The sequence below is a fragment of the Falco rusticolus genome, chromosome 2, assembly GCF_015220075.1.
Source record: "Falco rusticolus isolate bFalRus1 chromosome 2, bFalRus1.pri, whole genome shotgun sequence".
In the NCBI taxonomy this organism is placed as follows: domain Eukaryota; kingdom Metazoa; phylum Chordata; class Aves; order Falconiformes; family Falconidae; genus Falco; species Falco rusticolus.
In genome coordinates this window covers 96,182,140-96,207,116 of record NC_051188.1, presented here as the reverse complement: position 1 = coordinate 96,207,116, position 24,977 = coordinate 96,182,140, and the positions used below count along the sequence as shown (strand labels likewise).

Genomic DNA, 24,977 nt, shown 5'->3' with positions numbered 1-24,977 from the left:
GTTTGCCTGCAAATTTTGTCTCACACAGTTATTAAACCCAAGAAAAGGAATCTATCTTCTAGCTTCCTACTGCCCAAGGATGCTGTCCTTCCAAATCAGCAGACCCATCACTGTGACAAAAGGCCATACTCATGTCTAACACATGACAAGCCCACGGGGGTGTATACGTGTCCTGGCTTTTTGCCACGCAACAGCAAAACCAGAGTAGTTGAGTTTGCCTGTGCAACAAACTAATACCATCTAGTTGTGACCAGCCAGAGAGGAGATCCAGCCCGGTGAGCTGCAAAAGACTGTGTTACCAGGCTGCACTACCTGCATACGAAATCAGTGGATAGGCATCAGCTGGAAGATACAGCAAGAGAGGAGGGGAATTGGATTAAAGGTGATGCAGAAACCTGAAGGATATGGATCAATGCCATTTTGCAGGCACAGCCTTCTTTAGTGGTGGCGATGACCAGCCATGGTGCGTGTTACAGGTGAGAAGAATTTTTCAGTGAGGGCTTCCTGTTTCAGGATACTTCCATGAAATAAACTTCCTCATCTTTCAATGCCAGCCCTGGAAATGTCCTCCCATTGTGGGAGCCTGTGTATCATTTGACATTTAGCATGGTCTGTTCCAGGTTTCAAAGAGGAGAAACCAGAACAGAGTTAGGAACTCCTTTGCCATTTGTAAGAACCACTGTTTACATTCATGGGTGTCGTGGTTTAACCCCAGCCAGCAGCTCAGCCCCACAGAATCGCTCGCTCACTCCCCCTGCATCAGGGTAGGGGAGGGAATCGGTAGAATAAAAGTGAGAAAACTGGTGGGTGAGATAAAGACAGTTTAACAGGTAAAGCAAAAGACACATACAGGAGCAGAGCAAAGCAAGGAATTCATTCACCGCTTCCCACCGGCAGGCAGGTGTTCAGCCATGCCCAGGAAAGCCGGGCTCCATCATGTGTGACAGTTACTCGGGAAGACAAACGCCATTACTCCAAATGTCCCGTCCCCCTCTTCCTTCTTCTTCCCCCAGCTTTACATGCTGAGCATGATGCCATACGGTATGGAATATCCCTTTGGTCAGTCGGGGTCAGCTGTCCCCACTGTACCCCCTCCCAGCTCCCTGTGCACCCCCAGCCTGCTCGGTGGGGTGGGGTGAGGAGCAGAAGAGGCCTTGGCTCTGTGTAAGCGCCGCTCAGCAGTAACTAGAACATCCCTGTATGATCAATGCTGTTTCCAGCACAAATCCAGAACATAGCCCCATAGGAGCTACTGTGAAGAAAATTAACTCTATGCCAGCCAAAACCAGCACAACGGGAAAACCACAAAGCAAAGTAAACAACATAATATATTAAAAAATTCATGTTGTTTTTTTATTTAAAAAAAAGCACCCGAGATAGCAAGCATGGTACTATTTGTACTAAAGTATGGGTGCTGCCAACCACAGCTCAACAAGAGAGCAGTTCAGCTTGAGTTTACTCCTTGCAAAAACCTCCTCCTTCTCACCCTGTATTTCTTCCCACTGCAGAGCTGCACTAATATGGAGGGGTTGCATAAATACAGGAGGAAAACTCTAACAAAGAAGAAAGGGTGATGAAATCACTTCATCCTCTTTCTGATGAGAATTCTGTGTCCTTCAGGCTGTCAGGCTGGGGCATCATGGTGGTCACAGGCTGGAAAATCATGTAATCACAAAGGCAAATTTTCTGAAAGAGTGTCTTACAGAAAACTGCATTTTCCTTGGGAGTTACCTATATACTCCAGTAAGTGTTTTAGAGCAATTAGAAAAAATGTCATATGGTAAAGCTTTTATATTTTTGTAATATGTTAATGATTAACTGACTTCCTACATCTTTGTTGACTTAGTGGGAGAGTGACAAGGAGCTGTGAGGTACCTATTTGGTAGTGTAACAAGTCAGACAATTTGCACGGGCATTTTTTTCTACCTCCCTTCTGGAACTTGCTATAACCAGCTGACACTGCTTCAAAGCCTTAGGCAACCCTCAGACTCACAGAAGTAAGTCTCTTTTTTTTTTCATATGACTTATTTTATGAAGTGCTGATAGAGAACAGATGGAGAGAGATTTAAATATTTATTTGTTTCCTATAAAGAATGTTCTCCCAGCTGGGAATTGAAGAATTAAGTTTTCAAGCATTAAATCATAGGGATATTGCTAAAAAGAGACCTTCTTAATTACTATGCTGTTGGGTTTCTTCAAACTCCCTATCTGCTGCAAAACTTAGATTGAACAAAAAATTTGGTTAGTAAACCATGTTCAGTATAGACCAATAAATCTGCATCTAGGCTATAAAACTTTACAAAAGCAGGATTTGAATGTTAATTTCAACATGCATGCAGTGCCTGGCAACATCTAAAGCAAAAATATTTGCTTAAAACATGAAATAAATGGAAATAAATGAATTCCTGCTTACATGAGCAGGGAAAAATAACTTTGTGCCTATTTTATAGAGAAGAGTTTATCATGAACTTTTTCTTCAAGGCGGTTACAAGCTGCGGTAGAATTCCTAATACAAAACCATCTTTCAACAGGCAGACAGGCTGCAGGCAGGGAGAGTCATACTTCGCTCTTCTGTTGTTACATTTTTAGTGTATTTTATTGTAGCTGTGCTATCACCTACCAGGAAAAAAAAAAAAAGAAAAAGAAAAAAAAAAAAAAGTATTGTCTCCTGTCCTTCTAGAAAGCTCTCCTTTCAACCACCCACACGGTGTCTATGAAGAAAATCTCATCATCAGGTTGCTGTGCGCAGGTCACATGCTTGCCAGTTCCCCCTCCTGTAGGCAGCTCCTTATGCAGTTGGCGCAGGTGATGCTTGTTCCTCCTGACCAGGTGCTCGTGCAGCACCTCCAGGATGATGCTCTGGGTCCTTCAGGCATTCTTCATTTCTCCCACAGGGACTAGCCAGCATTAGTTCTTGTTCTTTTGGTGGAAAGTGACTCCTCCTGGGTGACATCTCCCCATGCCCCCAGCTGGTACTCAGTAAGCTCTCTGGGACCTGGATGTGTTTGCCTTAGTCACACTTCTGACCCCTTAGCACTCTTCTCTGTGCCAGACACCCAGAATAGGCAAGCTTTTCGGCTTCCTTCTGCTTTCTGAAGCTTCCTGAGAGGATCTTATCTTAACACAGCCAGTGTGCCTTGGGCTTTGGGAGCTGTCATTCCTGGCACGTCCCTAAACTGCTCTACTTAGGCTCTAAATGGAGCTCACCTGAAGGCACAGGTGAAACAATCTGTAGAAATGATGATAATATGGTGTCATCGGGGTCCTGGGTCAAGCCTACTGCCATCTCACTACCTAGGAGCCTGCAGCGCTTCCTTATTTAACAAGAGCTTAAGGTGGGCTCAACCATAGAAATGTAAAATTAGGGCCTGAAAAAATGGTGAGGAATATATAGAAATTACTGGTTTCTCTTCATCCTACCATCAAAGCAAATCAAACATAATCTTTCCCTGAAATAGGCAATGAACTTTTACGCAGCTAAATTTCAGTGTATTCTTACTGGGTGGAACAGAAGGGAAGATGGCTTTGGTTTGCTTGTTTGGAAACAGTAAGTGGAAGCAGCAGAGATCGTAACACTGGATGTTGGCATTTGGGAGGAAGGGGGCCATAAACTGTGTTAAATCTGGAGATTTAATTCTGTAATGACTTTTAAGACTCTATGCCTTACTAGTTTGTCTTTTCTAATTGAAAATGGGTATGTTAGTGACAGCTGAAACCTAAACTTGAGACAGCAGGGTTCAAGACTTCATGAATGTCAGGGAGACTGTATTCAAGGAAGGGGTCATAAATGCAGCTAAGTTTGTATCTAGGAAAACAGGAGCAAAAGAATTGCCACACAGAATCTTTGTTTAAATGGCATTTGAAGAAGCTAGGAATAGACTGATTTAGCAGCCACTGCTGGCAACTCTTGTGGTCAGGACCACAGCAAAAAGATATCCTTAGAGATAAAGCCACACTTCAGCCAGAGCTATGCTGAAAGTGATGACAGAAGGATAAAAAGTGTTTCTAAAGTTCTCTTTTAGACACATCTGAACTCAAGGGTCTAGAGCATTAGTACAGTCTTTGAGTATCATGTCAAAGATCATGCAGTTGATGTAAGACTTCCACAAATGCACATGACTAGCCCCAGCTCCATCTCACATTTCTCTGCAGCCTCTTTCTGTGGCTGAGATCTTATGTTCCAGGTGTTGATGGCTGGCCCATGCAGCTCCACCTGGTGCTTTAGGTCCCAGAGGGGAAGAGCTGCTGCTGCTGGGGGGTGTATTACCTAGCACATACCAACCTCTAAAGGACCTATACTAAATGGCAAACTCCCTCCCTGGTGCTGAAAGCTAGTGCCATCTGGCCCTGAACCTTTCAGTGAAATGATGCATTTAAACACAAATCTTGCAGGTGATTGCACGGTTGGGTGCACTCTCTTATGCCACCCTATAAGTTGGACATCAGCACAGGCCCTCACCCCATGAGGGAGTCTGAGACCCAGTATCCTGAAAGGCCCAATTATATTTAAATGCACTAATTAGATAGTATGCTAGCTTTTTTCCTTGTATTTGCCGCAGGTTTTTTTAAATCTTTGTTTCAGGAGCTTAAAGACAGGTTGAGTTTTAGAAAGCAGATCTGAAACCCAGCTGATGGATATAGTCTGCTGAATGTAATCAAAACAGCTTTTCAGAGGACCTGGTATTAATTCCAGAAGTGAAATGCATTTGGTGCCATTTAAATTCCTCCATTCTGAGAACTGATATCATAGCCCCAGCCTTTTGTCACCAGCAATTACTGGAAAAAAGGAATTGTTGACAAAATGTCAAGTATAGCTCCATTTCTGTTTGCTCCTGCTGCTCAGAACATCAGAAGGTGGGACTGTGGCCACAAAGAACTGACCTTACCTCTTTGACTACAGCATTTCATTTTATTCTTTCTAAAGGTAACCTTGATGCACAGATGACCCAAAAATCCCTCTACTGAAACTGCTTGGCAGTTGAGAGAATAGCTTGCTTCCATTTTTTCCTCCTAGAAGTAAACTTGCAGCTGTAGGAAAGTCAACGCAGCTTCCAGGCATCCTCATATGTTTCTTGTACGTAAGAGGGGGAAAGTCCTGTCTCATTCTCTCCCTGAAGTATAGGGGCAGTGGTTCAACATGTTTTCACAAACAGCTGCTCACTGTGCAATGCTTGATTTAAATAAAAATAAGCAATAAAGACAAAAGAATCCTTCAAGTTACTGTATTTGGATGAACTCACTACCGTGCATCATCTCCTACTGTTAGCTTCTGTCTTCTTTGTGCAAACTCCCACTGAATGCTAGTAAGTTCACAGTTTGCTTTTACTCAGGTAGGGTATGTAGTTTGAAGTACATCCGTGAAGGAAAGCCCTTCCGAATACAAGAAAGGAAAAGATGCGTTAAGAGAGAAAATGATAGCTAGGGACTATCAGGTGAGGTGCCTGTAGAAGCAGCCCTTCCCTTTTAGCTATTGTTTCTAGACTTCCCGAAGACTGTCCCCAGAAGCTGCTGGAATGCTTGCTGGATTGGACCAAATTGATTTTAAATGAAAATGTTGATGAAATCATGGGACACTGAGAGGTGGAACCATAGCCACCTATTAACACATTTCTCTTGCTTCTTGGGCTTTTTGTCCACTGGCATAAACACTGCGTAGATCCAGCTTGTTCCTTCTGGCAAGATTGCCTTTGTAGGCTGCCTCCATCCCGTGAAATAGCTGGCATGCAAATATCGAAGGCTGAAATCTGCAGCCCTGGGTGAGCTTCCAAATGAAGAACCACATGCCAGTTACACCAACTAATTATTCAGAGGACCTGTGGCTGACTGTCTATGAGTTCATTCGCCTTAGGAAATTTCATGTAGCGACGGTGTTACATCATTGTATTATTCAGACCATGTAGGTAATCTTACTATACCAATTAAATTAATTCAGAATATTTATATAATTACTACAGTATGAAACCAGCCAACAGATTACGCCAATATTGTATGCGTTAGCATAGCCTGCTCTGTGATCTGGGCTGTAAACTGTATTTTATCCCTTTATATAGCTCTAAACATGCAGGGAGTGAACTTTCCCGTTTTTCTCTTAGAAGGCCGGAAAGGGCGTTTGCACAGAGGCCGAACGGTTTTATTAACAAAATCTCTTCTTCGCTTTTCGGTGCAAATGGCCGGTCAGCGGCGGGTCCGATCCCGCCGGCAGGGATCCCCCTGTCCCTCAGACGCGCAGGGATGTCGCTGCCGTGCCGGGGCCGAGCTCAGCGCCGGTGTCGCCTCCCGGGGCCGGGCCCGGGGCCACCGCGGGCCGCGCTGGGGGGCGGGGGGAGGGGGGCGACCCCGGCGCTGCGCTCGGCCCGGCCGCTCGGCGCTGCCAGGCGCCCCCCCCGCCCCGCGGCCCCACGGCGAACCGGCGGCGGAGACGGGTGACAGCCGCGGGGGGGCGCCCTCTGCAGCCCGATCCCGGCCTACTGCTGCGGGCGGGCGGCGGGGCTTTGCGGCTGCGTCCCGCAGCGTCCCGCGGCGGGGGGGGGCGGAACCGGGGGGAAACGGGGGTCCCGGCTGCTCGCTGTCCGCTGGCAGGCGCACGGCGTGGCCCGGCTGCTGGCCCGGCAGGACCCCTGCGGCGCGATGTCCCCATCCCCTGGGCGCTGCGACCCGCGGCAGGGCTCTGGCTCAGGGTTTGCGTCACGCACTCGAGACTAAACATGTTTTTATCCAAAGTCTTCCTCTCAAATCAATGCTTCCCGCAAGCGATACGTACCTGTTCTCCTTCCACGATACCCGCAAAACCCATAGCGTGTTTATTAATATCCATAGCAATAGGGGCTGGAACCACAAACTAGACCTTTGGCTTAATTTTGGCACGTTCTCACCCAGCAAGCAAATTCCTGCAACTATTTCACCTTGATGTTTTGTTCCTTATTTTCTTGCTGAATCTTAATACCATGAGGTCATAAGTATAGGCTTCTGTCTGATTTTTCAAACCGGGCAAGTATGAGACCTGCAATTTGATTTCATCACCGATCTCAAAAGTACTTCTTTCTCACCTTGATATTTCGCTAAGCCAGTGATACCAGGTTAGATCAAATAAGGTCCAGTGGCCAGGGTGTGGAGAAATGAGCCAAAATGAATCATTTCCTACCTAAGCATTTTTTTGTGTCTGGACATTGGGTACCTCATCCAAAGCCCATCTTTGTTAGCTGGCTATTCTCCAATGTTTTCAGAAATTTTGTATAAGCCTCGAATTCTTGTACCCTGCACGTTTGCTTTTTTTTTTTGTGAATTTCCCTGTGAATTTCACAGGGAAAAGAGAACTTCTCTTATTTTTTAATTTTATAATTCAGTTCTGGACACCACTCTAAGCAGCTTGGCACATGAAGGTTTGATAGAGGGCTCAGTAATCACAGATACAATTTCATTTAATTCTGTGAGCAGGCAAGTGGGTAAATTCAGTCTATGAAGATACACACTGACATCACACTCTGAACAGCTCTCGGTGCCATGGGTTGGGCTGCTCGCCTGTCTTTTATGACCTTGATATCAGCAAGTTGTTTAAATGAATGTTTATGATGTATATGAAAAGTGTTACAGAAATCTGGGTTCTGCACAAAAGGGGATTTTAATACGGTTCAGGTTTGGCCTCTGTGGGCTCAGCTGACTCAAACAGAAGCAGAAGGACGTCAGCACAGGGCTCCTTTGGGTCATGTCCTTTTCTGTCTAGCGTTGTCCTGTCACCAGCCACGTACCAAAAGGGCACCGTTTCGGTGTGGAACTGGGACAGGAAGAAAACCATTCGTACTGTCCTGTGGGGCTGCTCTCCTGTAGGGCTGGTAACAGCCATTAATTAGATAGGGGGGTTTATAGCCACTTTGTAAATAATGTAGCAGATTGAGAAAGCATTTATAAATCAGTTTTGTTTTAAGTAGATAAAAACACAGGAGGCTATTCCAGAGCAATTTCCTCCATGCAGGAAAGGATGAAATGTACATTTGCAACAATGGAGACTAATACATCCCACAGGAAATCAGTCCTATCGGAGATACATAAATGAATTCTGAAGTGCCAAAATGATAAAACTGCAGATGTTACTGTGTTTAGCTGGTGTCAAAAACCACTCTGTCCCATCCTTTTACCACTGGCATCAGCTTCAGGACTGAAACGAGCATATAGTAGGCAGCGGTGTGAGAAGATGGACAGAGAGTGTTTGCTTAAGGCCATACTGATACAAAGATACTTTTTATTTAAGATTTCCACAGACTGATTTTTGCAACTAGACTGTATCACCAACCGAATCTGCTAGTTTAAGGTAAGTAAAGAGAGAAGTTACTGCTTTAGTAATAAAACATAGTTGCAGATCTATCTTCTTATTACTAGAGTGAACTTGGTACAGTATTTCTTCAGTCTTGAATGCAATGGGAGCAGGAAAAAAGGTATTTCAGACAAGCTATAAAATATAAAGATTGCTAGACACTTTCAGATCTACATAATAAATTCAAGACCACATCTTCTCTGATCACAGATCATTACTATAATTGTTCAGAAGATTGTACAAAAGACATGGGAGATCAACAGGGGTTTTTTATTATTGTTAGAATAAAACCCTAATTTGCACTCAGAATGTACAGTCAGCAAGAAAACCTAAAATCTTTTGCTAGGCTAAATGACTAAAATGTTTTCCACCACAGCATCAGGATGATTTGAACTGCAGAAGCTGGACAGGTTATGAACAAGTGATTTGCAAAGGGAAAACACTGAAGAAGTCTTGGTTATAAAGTCTGAGGGTGGGAAAGCAATAGCATCCCATCCAGGTTCCAGCCCCAGCACAGAGCATTGCACTTCTGATTAATTCAAGTGTTTCTGCTAATGCACTCACGATTAAACAATCTAAAAATGGCAGAAGTTCAGTGGTTGTTATTATACTTCGTGGCCTGGATTTGCTCACGCCTCTGAACGATGGCGTGTTCTGCCTGACGCTGGTCCCAGCAGCTCTGGGTAAGGGCAGCACAAACCCAGCACCTGTTCAGGATGGGCTGCTGCGCCCAAACCGCAGCTGCCAGAAGAGAGGAGTGCGGCTCCTGCGGCTGCTGTGTAAGGTCTTTTGCAACAGTCAGGATCCTGAGGATTGTGTTAGATTTAGTTTCCACTAGCCAGTAACCCTAGGGCTCCTGATCGGTTATACGTAACATGTATAAGGATCTTTGAACCATAACAATGTTTAATTACCAAGGAAGAAACTAACTTGGGAAAAGATGTCATTTTTCCTTTTCTGAATGTAAAAAGGAGAATGTAATGGGAGCTAATCAGAGACTCTTTCTTCTCCTTGTGATACAACGACATATAGAGAATTAAAACCTAAACGTTACTTGTCTGTGGACATTAAACTTCAACAAATCATTACAGTTGAGGAAAGGCAACTACCTAACCCTCCCTCTGTACATGTATTCTCTCCTGCTTTTTCTTTTTCACCAGCAGGTTGACCTGTTCACCCCAACTATAATTGGCTTTGTGACTTTATACTGTTTCTTTCCAGTGCCTCTCTCCTCACATGACAACCGTGTCTGCAACAGAGTAGACTTTCAGAGGATGAGCTCCCTGGTGAGCACCTCGCACCTCCAGCTAGCCGCCTTTGTTCTGGGTACGGTAGGCTGGATCCTGTGCACGGTTTCAATGGGAATTGTGGAATGGAGAGTGTGGCACGTGGACAACACCACCATCATCTCCTCTGGCATCGCCTGGGTGGGGATTTGGAAGGTCTGCTTCATCAGTTACCTTCACATCTCATCTGGCTACAGAGAACAGTTCTGCCATAAATTCAGTGACTACGACTCCTCCATCCCCCATGAAATTTATGCTGCTCAGGGTCTCCTGATGATTGCCATGTTCATGGGCTTGCTGGGACTGACCGCCACAATATTTGCTCTGAGAAATGTTTATATGGGAATCACTCACAAAACTCTCATTACCCCTTTCTTCCTAGTGGGTGGCTTCTTCTACATGTTCGCTGGTCTCTGTGTCCTGATTCCCGTGAGCTGGAATTTCTATTCTGTAATGCACAACCAGAGCATCGCTTTTCCTCCTTCTTACTACATGCCCTCCAGCCCAGTGGCACAGGAAGCTGGTGCTGCTGTTCCTGTCGGGATTGTAGCTGTCATCCTCCTGCTGCTAAGTGGGACTTTTTCTCTTTCATACAGATTCCCAGTAACCGCAAACACCATCATGAAATCCTGACAGGATAAATCCTTCCCTCCCCAGCCCCCCATGCTGTTTCAGAACAAGAGCTTAGTCAAGAGATAAGGACAGCAGCACGAGTGATTTTATAGTCAAGGAACTGCAAAATTTAATTTTAGCCTATAGTAGCCACACTGTTTTGTTATATGAACCAGCTGAATTACCACCTTAGTTGTCACATATGACCAGAGGTTCATCTTTGTGATAATTGCTGTTGAGCAGCAACTGTGACTACATTTTACCAGTTGTCCTCTTTTGTATATACTAACATTATTAATTTATTTGTTGTGTAAGATATTAACCATCCTCAAAGAGCTGGCTCTGAATTAACTGCCCTGTTAGAAAAATGTGAAATAACACGTGTTACATGTGAACTTGTTTCCTTGTTGGTACTAAACTATTTTGCCCTTTATTTAATTACATCTGTATCGAAGTATGTTTTGTAAGAAGTCAGGACTTTTAATACCAATAACATGAGTGTCATCATGGTTGTGTCAAATAAGTCTTCCCTGAATTATCTTACAAAGGTCTTCCCAGTTTCTCCTCTTCCTCTAGGGCATGTAAAGAGCTGTGTCTTTAATGCTTCTATTTTTCTTTCAAGCTATCTGCATTTTATGTTGCAACATGTTTGCCTGTGGGCAAGGTGCGCTCTTAGTTCCTCACTTAGGCAGAGCCAAAAAGTCTGCAAGTGTTTGCTTCTTCATCAGACACTTCACCAAACCCAAAGGTATTGCAAAAGCCGGAAACAACTTCTACAAGTTATTACAAAACTGCTGTCAAAATCAGTGCTCTCAGTAACCAGGAATATTCAGCACAACTTTCAGGGTATGATTCATCTGATGTGGATGTCTATACCTAAACTGGTCTCTTCAGGCTCCGTTTACAGTCAACATAGAGACTAAGACAGCCTTTTCCCAAACAGATGCCTAGAATGGCTGGGAGGTGACATGCTCCCTAAAAACCTGCTTCTCTTAACTTACTGTAATGGTTGTAATAATACTATTATTAACTGTAAACCTGTAAAAATACATTTGCTAATTCTTGTATACACCACCAAACTTCACCTAAGCTAGACAAAACCAGGTGAAGTTAACCTGTCATTTAAGTGGCATTTTATATGCCAGTGCTGTGTGAGAGAGAGAGAGATGTCCCAAATGCTGCAACAAGGGCGATTAAAATAAGTAAATAAATAAATAAATAAATAAATAAATAAATAAATAAATAAATAAATAAATGAATAAATAAATAAATAAGTAGGTAGATTGGGAGGAATGAGTAAACAGTGTTGACAAGCTGATGATGTCTTGAAAACAGATTCCTCAAAAAGTTAACTAAATTTTTAAAGAAAAGCTGCAGAAATCTAAGTAATTTAGTTTTTACTTTTTAAATTGTCCTCCATTTTCTACAATACTCATGGATTCAGAGAAAAGGGAAAAGAAAATTTAACAAAAATTCTTGTACACTACAAGAAAAGCTAAATTGCCAGCAAAGCAGGTCTTATTGCTTGTGACCGTTACTACCTCAACTTGTCCTAGCAGTCCAACTTCTCCACCTCTCCCACACAGTCTCGACTTTGCTATGCTGTCTGTCTATATGGAACCTCTGCAGGACCTTTGTTTCCTCTCCTCTCCAGCCTTCTAGTCTCTTCTGAGACAGCAGCTTATCTCATCATTGGTAATTTTTTCATCTGATGCAAGGATTTATCTTTTGACTGTTTACAATGCTGTAAAGCACTTTCAAGTGGTGTTCCAATGAAGGCAAGTGATTTAACAGCTTGTTTATAATATGCTGTTTCTAGTTTGATTTCTGCTATACGTCCTTTACAATGTTGGTAGACTTTGTTTTTAAATGTGCCAGTCAATAGAAATATTATCTATTCCCACAGGACCTACAATAATACTAGATTTTATCTTATTGTAGTTGTAAGGGAAGAAAAAAGTTCTATCCATGTGTTTATGCCAGCATTTCCTCACACTAATAAACCACCAATATTCCCTGGCAAGGAATTTGAACTTTAACCAAAAACAACTGATCGTTCCACTTTTTTTGAGTTCATGTATGCACAAAAATGCCGATAACCCCAGCTATATTTGATAGGTATATTCACTAAATCATTGGGTTTGATTTACATTTATTCCTCTTGGCTAAAAGAGAAAGGAACAAACAGCACCTGACACGCGCCGAGTGTTTGTGTTGCTGCCATGGCTGTTTCCACCAGGGGTTCTGTTCATCTGTCCAGATGTGCGGCTATGAAACACGGGTGGTGCGTCACATCCAGGCTAGGGGGGTGAGGAAATGCCCTGCTAAACACTGGAATAGATCACCTAAGGAGATGTGTGGGATTTTTAAAATAACATTTTGTCAAAAATAAGTTTAGACAAACAGTGCAATGAAGTCTCCAGAACGAGCGAGCCTATGGACAGAGGGGTGGTCTGGATGGAGCTCCTCGCATCCTTTCCCACCGTACTGCCTAGGTCTCTAATACAGGAGTCTATCGCTAGCCACATGTTGATATATGATAAAATGTAGTCTATGGTCAAATACCAGGCTATATTAAAACTCCCAGTCCTTCCCTGAAGAAAAAATGGGAGAAAAAAAAATATCTTAGCTCAAAACAAGGGAGAGGCAAAGCTTCCATTGATTTCAATGGGATCGAGCCTGTCTAACCTTGATCCCTCAAGGCTGTGTGATTCATTAAATCCTAGTGAATGTTTGCATTCATTAAGGTTTTGGTATTGTAGGAGAGTAAAGGACGCTTTTCACCAGCAAGGACGCATAGTTTCTTTGTGCATATTGTCATGACACGTTTGGTTTAGAATTTGAGAAGCTAAGTTACCTTTCAGTGGGTCAGTTCGTTACCATGTCGGTTGTGCTTGTGTAGGTGTTTTTAGGGTTGTCTGCAAAATTCAGCAGCTGAAATAGTTTTGATTTAAAACTCAAAAACGCAGAACTTTTTTGGAAGGTTATTTTTAAGCTAGATTGCTTTAGGGACATACATGATAGCCTGGCCCCACAATCATTTGTAGCAGCACCGTTGCGGACAGGCAGCAAGCTGTAATGCAGACAGAAGTGAGAGGCTGGGGCCTTGAGGTGCAGAGATAAGGGGCAAGAACCTCTTAAGCAAATTTCACCACTAAAGAGATCACCCTGCGAAGCTCCGTCTGGGCTTCAGTGCAGACTGGGACCTGCTGCCTCCCCAGCGACAGCACCGCTCGCCTTGTGGGCTCCACCCTGTCTAGGAATGTCTCCACACTGGCCTCAGTCTACACATAAACCAGTCTTGCTTTATTTTTTCTGAGCTGACAATAAACAAGTATCGTGTGATTCACTCACATGTCTGAATTCACTGCTGGGGGAATGATCTGAATACCAAGACTCCCTTTGAGTTCTGCTTGGTATCTAGACGTGATGATAAGGCACACATCTTTGACCTCCATAACATACTCCTTGGAATGAATCTACCACATGATGCATTTTGTTAACCTTATTTATACATACTCTCTACCTCACCTGTTCGTTCATGGCTGCAGACCAAAATGTGCATGAGTATATATTCAATATTCCTCTCAAAGGTAGATGCTCAAATAGCGGATGGAGCTGACAAGTGCCCCATAGCAAAACAAGCTGATAGCACAAAGTCTACTGAGATTTTCTCCCCAGGTGAATATGCAATTTTGACCAACATAATTTGTGTTCAGGTAAGGGAAGAGGGAGGAACAGGAGACACTGTACTGCAGGGTAGGTCATCAAGTTAGTTGGGTTAAGTCAGTAAACAAAAATTTTATTCAAGTCAGCAGTTTTACATGAAGACAGTCTTAATTGCCGATTTAGCTGATTAAAAACAACACGAGGCTCAGAAAGAAATGTCTTTGTTGTCACATGGCTTATGGTATATTACAATCATGAGAAGGAGGGTGTTTTTCAGGAGAGAGCTATTTTTAGACCTTGGACCATTTTTCCCTTAGAATGGAAAAACTGAAATGTCACAGGCAATTTCCTGCTCTTTAGGCCGTTAAAATACTTCAGGACAAAGAGGTTTTGCTTAAAAAATGTAAGTCTGGCTGGCATAGTGTTTAACAGCAAATTGTTTTCTTAAAATAGGAAACCAATGTACATTAAATTAAAGGTTCCCAGAAGAGACATGTTCTCTGTGAAAATATACCTTTTTCAAAACTGAACTGGGATTCCTTTCATTCTTGCCAACATCTGCATTGTCAGTTCCAGTATTGGCTCATAAAAACATATTTTTCAACTGACATTTTTCCCCTTTCCACTACTCAAATAATTTACTCTATTTCCCTTGCTTGAGAGAGGTGAGATGATTGTTCAATAATTAGCATGGTGGTTTGGAGTATATTGGCTCTCAAATATTGCGCCAAAACCAACTATATGTCCATCAAGAAAATGTAAGTGAACCTCATCTCAGAATTATAAAACCAATAAATACCAGCCCATAACTGGAATGGGGTACAGTATGCACTGATAAGATCCAGTTCACAGAACGTCACGTCACCTGAGCCCCTTTCTCTTGGGATATATGTGGAAAAGACCAAGTGTGAGGTTGATTTCCAGAATGATACTTTGAAAAAGCATATACATTCTGACCGTCCAAGGTTATTGCACATGCAAGCTGATTTTCAGCAGCTGAATATGCAGATCCATTATGGTATGAATTTGGAAAGGTAAAAAAATTGATCTTGCTTGGAGTTAGCATTGCCAAAATATTACCAGATACCTGAGATCAGCTGATGAGAAAAATTTGTACCTGCCCATCCAGCCTGCCCCACGTGGCCTCAGGAAATACATTGCATGTAGGAGAGAAGGCATACCAGAAACTGGAAACTCGAGGCATTGCACCCACTACGTTGTTGTATTGCCGCTGCTGGCGGACTGAAATTGAGGGGGAAAAGATTCGTTGCACAACACAAGTGCTCAAAAACCCTGAAGGCTACAGAAGTAGAAATGAAACATTCATAGCCTGAGGAAGAGATTGGAAATATCAATTCTATTGCTGAATAGCAGTTTGAAAGTATGGGAATAAAACTGGCCCATATGGAGCAGTTTAATCTCTCTCTAAAAGAACTATGTAATACCCCGTAGCTAGCCATGGCCAAAAAAAAAAAAAAAGGACTAGATCTTGGGATGAATTTGAAATCACTTAAAGTCAGATTTCTAGTGATTTCTCCATATAACATTGTGGCCATCCACTTACTGGACTTTCGGAAGTCCTACTGAAAAGCTTAAGCTGTTCATATGTGGTTTACAGAATAATTGATTTCAGTGGACCTCACAGCTGAGCTTTAGTGTTACAAATATGTGTAAACCCCAATGCATAGCCTTTCCGTATGACATTTCTCCACTTGTACAATAAAGACACTATCAACTGACAAAAAGTTAAGGCAATAAAGACATTAAAGATTAGTATGGTGGGAGCCACAGAAGGCACTGAAATAGATCTGCTGAACCACTGGGGGTTTTTGTACTCTGAAGCCCTACTCAGGGAAACAGAAGTCCCTTGGGTGTGTGATACTGCCTTGCTGTTACTAGCAGAGGCAGAAAAAGATTGGTGTCATGCAAGGCAAAGGGGGAAAAACTGGGACATCAAGGGAAAAGAATGAAGAAAAGCGGGGGAATGAAAGCAAAAAGAGGCAGATTCTAGGATGCTATAAAATAATGTACTATGGTTAATTGACATCTTGGTAATAAATATGTAATAAAAATTACAACAGGCAGAGGGGCTGACTAACAAGTGATGGGTCAAATGTGGAAATAAAGACAAAAAAGAAAGCAGGAATCATGTTTCAAAGAGAGGCCAAAATGAACTTAAGAAAAGCAGAAGAAAAAAGAGGTAGATGATACAGAAGGCAACGCTGCAAAAGAGCAGGGAGGGGGCCCACCATGCCCCATCTAACCACGCTAGCTTCAGCAGAGTCCTCCCTGATGGCAGTGACTCAGATGGGAACTGTGTCCTTTGGCAGCACTGAGGACATCAGGGACACAACGGATGGTATACAGGCAGCAGCCACGTGTGCTGAACCCCATTGTGCTGCCCAGACCACTTTTTTTCTCCAAGTGTATCCATCCTGGCTGCATTTGCCTATGGCACGGCTGTGGCAGTTCACAGAGGTGCCTGGACCATGCCCTGTTTGGTACCACCTTCAGCCGGTCAGCATCAGGGATGCTGGGCTGGATGCTCGGTATCAGCTCCTGTGCAGCACCGAACATGGCTTCCCAACAACACCTCCATCATCTCCTCCAGTGCTGCTCAGGGGGAACTGGGAAACTTGAGCAGTCACTGTGGAGTCTCCAGGACTTTTGAATAAAGGTCTGTCACAGAGTCAGACTCGGTGAAGACGTTACCCCCTGGAAACCTTGGTTGCTCAGAAGCTTTCGCTGGCTCCTATGATCCTGGAAGCACTAGGAAAAACCTACAGTCTTTGTTCTAAGAAGTATTTATAAGGGTTGTGCTCAAAATCCACGTATCAGCTTTTCCTTAGCTAGAAGGGATGTTGGAAACGTTCACTGGCATGCGTGTGTTAATTTCGGTGAGCTGCAGTTTCTGTCCTGCAGCCACCGTGTCTCCTTTCCCCTTCTCCCCACACCAGCCCATGGCACAGGAAGCCGGTGCTGCTGCTCCTACCGGGATTGCAGCCCTCGTCCTACCCTCAGGAGTGGGATCCTTTCCCTAACATAAACATGCCATTGTGCTGGATGCCAAGGATCCTTCTGATAATACAGGCTTCAGATGCCTGTGAGAAATGTGAGGCAAGGCTACAGGATAAACATAGCAACCCAGTGACTTCATCTGCTCAAGGAGCTCTCTGGGTTCAGCCGTGACTCTTCAGTGGCATTCATAATTTGCTGTTTGAATTCAGGGGGACAGAAATAAACTATGTGACAAATTATTTTCACCCAAAGAATTCTTTCTTATTAACTAACTCTGAAACATTGCTATGCCTCAGTTGGATAGCTGAGTTCACTTCAGTGTTGCTGACAAGTGTTATTTCTAAAGTGACCTCCTGCACAGGTGGGCTTTGTTTTTCAGAGGTGTGTAAATCCAGTGTTCGTTTAATTGCACTTTGCCTACTGTAATCAATTGTTGTAGCGATAGCGCCTTTAACAAAAGGCACCAAAAGGATGCTATTTTTAACAACATTGGTTTAGAACTGATCTGCACTAGTTCACACAGAGATCAGAGATCATGGCCTGCATTATGCAGGAGGACAGACATGGTATTAGCCCTGGTTAAGCATAGCTTTAAATGTTCTAACCCACGGTCGGAATAAAATGAGATTGTTGAAGTGACTGTGCTTTTTCATGTAAGGGTTTCAAACTGACCGGTACAACACTCCTCTAGCAGGAAGGCGCTCAGCACATGCCAGTTCATCCTGTCTTTCTGTGATTCCAGACCATGAAAGCATATCCCGTGAACCTATCGGTGTGCTTAGTTGCAAAAGCATTAACACCTTATCTTCTTGCTGCTATTTTCCAGAAAATTTTGTATCTGCCAGTACATCTCATAAATAAATAAATAAATAGCTTCATTTCCAGTGACAACCCAGGAGTTCTGAGACTTACATTTTGCAGATGTACACAGTAAACATTGCTTGGTGTGCTAGTAGTCCAGGATTCCCAAACAGTCCTAGTGATGCTGAAAGCCAATGCAGACAGTAACCGAAGCTGGTGGCAGCCTTCGGTGTCTCCAGGGTCCTTTGAGCTGCCATGCTCAGTCCAGGCCTCAGAGGCTGCTGTCAGGTGTTGCTCCTGCTTTCCAAAGGTTGGTCATCAATCCATTTGAAGAAAGCATTAACATCACCCATATGCTATGCCAGGAGGAGTTTTGTACACAGATTTCACAAGCTTTGACATGAACATTTAAACAGCAGTCATATGAAGATAGTTATTATTGATCAGAAAAACTTGCTTCTGACGAAAGCATTGCTTACTTCTCAGAGATGCAGCAGTGCTTCAGAAAATCTGTTTCAAAGGTTGTCACAAATACAAAGTGCGTTGGAGTAGATAGAACCAAAACCTGAGTGTGAAGGGAGAATTCAGTCTTTTAGCCTGAGAAGTGAGCCTTACAGTAGTCTGATCGTGGAAGTCAAAAGGAATTTAGAAAAGCGTCTTGCAGATTGCTCTTTAATTTTAGTCTTAAAAGGCTAAGCTGTGATATGTAATGTAACTGCCGAAGGACATGCCACCAGAACTGCTTGGTTTAAACTAAAGAAAAACTAAATAGTTTGAAGAAAATTATCTGAAGTCCATACCACCGAAATTACCCCATTGTTCTATTTGAAAATCATGTTGTTTCTAGAAAATCTGACAAGGAAATCCAATTCTTTTTAAATGACCTAAATTAAAACCACCCTTATTGTAATGGCCACTCTAATGCTTTAAGAGGTCTAAGATTTTTTCTTGACTAAACAACTAGTGCCAACCAGAGATCAAGAGTGAGACAAAAGAACACACAAGCATCGGACCAATGAAGGGCAAACCACAGGAGGCAGAGGAGAAGAGCAACACCGAACAGAGGAACTATTGAAAAAAGGTTGTGAGGGGTAAAGGGGAAGAAAGCTGGCTGAGTCACTGAGGATGAAAACGTGAGAGAGGCAGTAAAATGTGAATGAAGAAGAGAGAAGTAGAAAGGGAAGACGAGAGGAAGGTGATTTGACAAAGGGATGAGCAGAGGATAAAATCTGGTTGGAGGTTCAGAAAACATGTTTTTTGCCTGTGGAGAATTCAGCCTGAAATTGCCTTCTACTCAGAAAATGAGAATGGACACTTTTACTTTAGGGATTCAGATTCAGAAGGAAGACTAAAAGAATAAGTTACACGGAGAGACAGTTTAGCTGCTCTGTGAGTTCATGGCTGACTGAGGGCCCAGCACTCAAATATGGAAAGCTTAGAGTAGGTACATCTGACAGTGGAGAGTGCAAATGACTGCAGATTTATATAACACATATAAAATATATTTTGCAGCACACATGAGTCTCAGCAGTTCCCGTCCTCATACTAGTACTCATCTGCCTAAACCTTTCTCAGGAAATTAACTTTCGGAGCTACAGGGATTTGTAAATTAATGGCCAACATCTTATATTAGATGACCAACATCCTCCTAAGGTATATCCATGTTAGTCACTCCCGACTAATAGCTTTCTCTGTCCGTTCACTGCAGTCTGATGAATTATGCTGCAATAGGAAGATTTAACCCCAAAGCCAGTTTAATCCATTGTTTGCACAAAACCTTGAGAAATTTTGCTCAGTCACTGGAAAGCCAGCAGAGGAAACCCACATTAGCACAGCCTTTACAAATGATGAATTCAGTGCTGGTGAGTAAACACAAAAAGCAAAAAGTCCCAATGAAAAAGAGCTTTTTGTCTTTTAAAGCAGCAACAATTTACAGCAGATCAGATAGACTTGATAGGAGGAGCTTCTGCTTTCAAGCTTCACAAATCACAATTTTTTTTTGCATCAGTCCACTTTGGCAGATTGGTATCGGTGACCAAAGTCTGGATTAGGAACCACAAAAATGCTGTTACCCAGCTCCTGTGGTAAGTGATCTAATCTCTGTGCAATGCTAGACACAACTGTTGGGAGATGGATTCGTGTCTGTGAAGTCCTCAGAAAATTGTTTGCATTGCTCAGACAACACCTGGACGGCTGAACTAAGGATCAGTGATTTAACACCATTAAGAGTGAGTAGCAAACAAGCAGCTACAGATACCAGCTTGGTTTTAGGACAAGCTGCCTTTTTGCCAAATCATCACTGGGAAAAAGATTATCAGCTGACATCATAAAATGAAACCAATTAACATTAGTTAGGAAACTGGGTCTTTTCCTATAATAGACATACATGGAGATTAAATATGCTTAAAAACTCTACTAACCTTAGTTCTGCCTTCTCGCAATGGGATTATGGAAAAAAAGCCAACCAGGTAACTTGTGATGTCTATGCGAGTTATTGGAAGCCTCTTTTCTGATCACTTGTCGAATAATACTTTTCTTCTCTTGCATGAATTCTTTTTATTTCTTTTTTAATTTTATAATGGGTTATTATGGTTATAATGGATTATTTCTGATGGGTTAATTTGTACTTCTTCAGACTGAAAGGCTGGAAGGTTACTATTGAGAGAAATAACCAATTCAAACCTGGGAACTCTTGCAGAAGGAAATTGTAAAACCTAAAAGCAGAAGTAAGACAGAAACTCTACTCCCATGAAAAGCATAAAAGAAAGTTTCTTTCTTATGAATTTAAGCAAAATTCTTAAAAGATAAAGATTCATCTTAAAATAATTTGGTCAGTGTTTTAGACCACAGATGCAATTGCAGTGCTGTTGACTTGCAACAACCATCCTTAGCTACTCGACACATAACAATTTCAATGTTGATTAAATAAATTAAAGATTTCTGCCTAAGTATCTAAGTTAAAACCTTAGGACAGTATTCTCAGGATTTTTTTTATAGATACAGCCCACTAGAGTGAAACAAAGCAATAATTCATCATTGCTACAAGGTCCTGAAACTATTCCTCTGGCTTACCTGCTGGAGACCTGAGCTGGGAGGAGGGATAAGTTGATGCCAATTTCAGACAGAAGTTTGGATGCTTACAGGTTAATGTGCTCTAATGTGAATTTCAGAAGCCCAGCATCCTCAGGTTTTACCACGTTGTTCCCAGCACAGTGAATGAGAATAAAATTCAGTATATTCTTTAATCAGATTGTAAAAGAAAACCTACCTTCACATCCCATGCACAGAGCAAAATACCACACAGAGTTAAACGCCTGGAACTTCTGGGGACACCCTATTCCTCTGTTCCTTCTGCTGAAACTGGGTCACCCAGGGGTAAAGAATAATGCAAGATTTTGATCATACAGAAAAGCTTGGCTGCACAGCTGGGGGATCAGCAGTGCTAACCACAGACCTGTCTTGTTGCTCAAGATAAGGAGAGCCCTGAACCCAGGTTACTCGCTTTTAAAAGAAATGTGCTCTTGTGATAGAAAATGGTGATTAAGTAGCTGTCACTGCATGTTGTGAGAGGCTGGATCCACTTGATGAGAGTTCAAATGTGCTCTGTCTGCAGCTGCTGGGTTTTGGGGTATTCCAGGGGTGTGGATAGATAATGTTTTTAGAGTCTAATGGGGCTTTAGCAGGTGTTACCTACCTGGCCGGGAAAGCCTTGGGCTCCTGCTCAATACAGAGTTCATCAAAGCTTTTGCACGACACAAAAAGCACAGCTTAGACTTTGGTTCACCCCAGAATTCAGATCTTTCCTTCTGTAAATTCATACTCATTGCAAAAAAAAAAAAAAAAAAGGTTTCTTCAAAAGGGTTCTTCAGTGAATGTTTAGTTTTCTGCATGGCCAATATCAAACCCAACAAAAATGCGACAATAGCTGATCACCTTCAGGTTAAAAATTCCTTGCCCATCATTTTTTATATCACCTAATCGGAATAGCTTCCTGTATGTTAGGGTGGGATTTGTGTATAGCATTAGTGCTTCCTGTAAAATGGAAACTGGTATACTGAGGATGCCACTTTCAGCTCATCTGTGGATGTTTTATGGTTCAGACTCTGGAAAGCTTCACATTATTTGAAAGAACTCTTACAAAAGTTTTTGTCATTTGTGTTGTAATCCTCTTGCTTCTACAGAAATTACTGCCAACCTAAACTACCCTGTGCTAGCTGCTGCCATGGAGATGGCAGCGATATGCTTGGGCTTCTTTGTTCTGTGGAACACCTCCGACAAAGATTTTCAGAAATATATTTCATTTTGTCTAGTGAGAGGAATTCTAAACACCATTGCCAGCAGTGCTGTTTTAATGCCATTAATCTCCAGTTCAATTAGTAGTTAAAAATCAGGGCATTTTTTTTCTCCTGAATTCAAATTCTTTTCCAGCCCAGGAGGAGGGTTCCTCCTCAGGAAGCTGGGAATGATGTTTATATTGATTTCATTTTTCCTGTTATGCCATTCTTAAGGGGGATCTTCACAATCTTTGGCACTTTTTTTTTAGAGGGTACAACCTACCAATAAAAAAAAAATAGTCTAAATTTGGGGGTTGGCGCTCTAGCAAACAACAACAACAACAACAACAACAACAACAACTTTCTCTCGACTCGTAACAAACCAGTCCTCCTTGTAGCTCTGGGTTATCAATTGACTCATGGTGCTCAGAGAAAGTATTTGTTACTGATAGTTGCTCTGGGACTGTCTGTGTGAAGTATCTCGCATTTTCAAAACAACTGTTGCAACAAAAACCTGAGACCAAGCTCTCTCATATTGCTGTCAGATATCTTCCATAGCAAAATTGTACATATGTAAGGGCTATCATGGATGTTTCAGCAATTAATGTAGAAAATCTTTACCTTTAGTTTGGCTAGCCAGTTTCAAATTGCATCTTTAAAACAGGAGTTGCATAAAATCTCTGGAAATCGAATAACAAAGTGAAGGATATCCGTGCTTGGCAGAAGATGGAATGGCACCTCATGTGTTGTTCAAAGGCTTTAAAAAGTTTTGGCCTCTTACCTGTTGCTTTTATTAAAGGTCTTTACATTACACACTCAAATATATCTACAGTGTGGGTAAGCAAATCCTGTCACTTGTAACACAGGTGTTGCACCTGTATAATTGCGACGAGAAATTAGCTTTGGGTGTCCTCTAGTGAGTGCTGTGTCTCCTACTGTTTCCTGCAGGATATTATCCCCTATTGAGGCCACACTTGGCCTGACCTCACCAAATTCCAATCTGATACCTCTGGGCATGTACAAACACTAGAAGACTGAATGCCTTTACATCATTAAAGTTAATGGATGGTGGTATTTTACATTTTAGACTCAGCATCTCATTAAATTGTCTTTGAAAATAATATATTATTATTGATTGACAAAGTCATAAGCTATAGTGATGTGAGGAATTGTTTAGCTCCACAGCTGGTACTTATTTTCAGCTGCTGCCTTCTCTGTCAAGTTATTCATTTAAAAAGGTCTTAAAAAGTGAAAGAAAGGCTAGGTGTTTGTTTTCTTGATGATGTTTGGTTCATGTGCAGACTTTCTACCTCTTAATGTCCCACACTTTGGGAAGCAGAATGATGCCTAAATTTGTCATGGCACCGGATAAAAGTAAGCAAATCCTACATTTAAAGGCACAAGAAACTAGTGTTCTTTAGAAGCAAGGACTGCAAATCTGAGAAATGTCATCAAATGAGTGAACTCGCCAAGACTGGGATAGGGAAATATTGTCCACAATGGCCATGTCAAATATTTGCAGGTTTTTAGGCTAGCTTTACTTTCCATGGATTAACGCATGTATATGTCCACAACCACAAATCTGTGTTTATTCTCACCTTTCAGAATGTGCAAGGATTAGAAAAATTTAATAATAATCTTTGTCTGTCTGGAAAGGGATTGTCCTACAGTGGTTTTGTGCATTGCCAGTATGATTCTGTGGTTTCTTCAGGGTGCCCCAAGTGCATGTGCAAGGAGGCTGGAGAAGAGGACACAAGGAACCTTAGGCAGCATGGCTGTGAGTGCATTGTACCTGCTTACTTGTTTTTGCAGCCAAGTCACGAGCCTGGTCTTCATAATAAAGGAAAAAGAGGTACGTTTAGAACTCCATTTTCTTGCCTTTAAATGAACTTGGGAGGGGACGTACGCACCTGCCAATGATTCACTAAGAAAACCAGCTGGGAGTTCAGCAGGTGGGCACCAGGACACATGAGTAATTACCCTGACATACCCTGAACATGGCACATGTTATTGTAAATGTGTGGGTCAGTGCAAAGTCATACACGTCATATATGAATAGCACCATTGTTTTGTATTGCAGAGAGGTTTTGGTAAGTGTAATCTTGCTTAATTTTTGAGAAAGCTAAATCAGAAGAGTCACTAAATATGTACCAGATGATATACCCTATGTTTTCTGAGAGGCAGTGGGTGTCGCAATTCTGTTGGTGAGCGTGGTTATGCCTTTAAAAGGGATTCACCCTCAGGCAGCCACAGAAAGCAAAAGTGTCATGATCCCATCAGCATCTCACACTCCTGTGATCCCATCAGCATCTCACTCCTGTTATCTGAATGCAGAGGGTTTGGAGTTTGGCTTTGACCACCCACACTGGTAGACACTCAGGGCTGCAGTTCTCTGCAGGTTGTGACAGCACCTCAGAGCTCCCATGTGGCCCATCAACATCTCCTTCACGCACCGTGATGCTGTGACTCCAGCAGATGGCCATTGCTCTCAGCTGTGCATGCCTACATCTGGAAGTTTTGCACCTACTCCTGGTTATCTCACGTCCCATGTGGTCCCAACATACTCTGAGGCAAAGCAAAAGTGTTAATGTGACAAAGATTTCCCAAAACTCACCCCCTGGGTCTTCTTCCTCCCACAAAGGAACTTCCAGGAGGGTGGGTTGGTTTGTTTGTTTGGGATGTCCCTCCAGGGTTTGTCTGGGAGCTGACGGTGGCAGTGAACCCACAATTCGCAGTGAACCCACAATTCCTTCCGTACGGCACTTCTGTTTGGAACAATAACCACACTCATGGTCACAAAGGATGAGCCAAAGCAGAAACAAGGCAGGAGCAGCAGCAGCCGCAGAGTCCAAGGCTGCCCTGGCATGCGGGGCTTTGTGCGAGCAGTGGCGGTGGGGGCAGCCGGCCCGCAGCATTGCCTGTGAAACAAGGCAGGGGGTGGCCCGGGGCACCCTAGGGTGGCCTTTGAGGGGGGGTCTACGGCGGAGAAAGCAAAGCCTTCCTTCAAGC

At 42.7% G+C, this 24,977-nt stretch overlaps 1 protein-coding gene across 1 annotated transcript; it reads left to right on the top strand.

Moving 5' to 3' along the window:
• Positions 1-9,582: 9,582 nt before the first annotated feature.
• CLDN34 (claudin 34) lies at positions 9,583-10,227 on the top strand. Its single transcript, XM_037375856.1, has one exon. It carries the CDS (start codon positions 9,583-9,585, stop codon positions 10,225-10,227), a length of 645 nt encoding a protein of 214 aa, XP_037231753.1.
• The last annotated feature ends 14,750 nt before the right edge of the window (positions 10,228-24,977 follow it).

What these genes read in the sequence shown, in the direction of transcription:
- CLDN34 (XM_037375856.1), top strand. Translation starts at nt 9,583, where the DNA reads ATGAGCTCCCTGGTGAGCACCTCGCACCTCCAGCTAGCCGCCTTTGTT.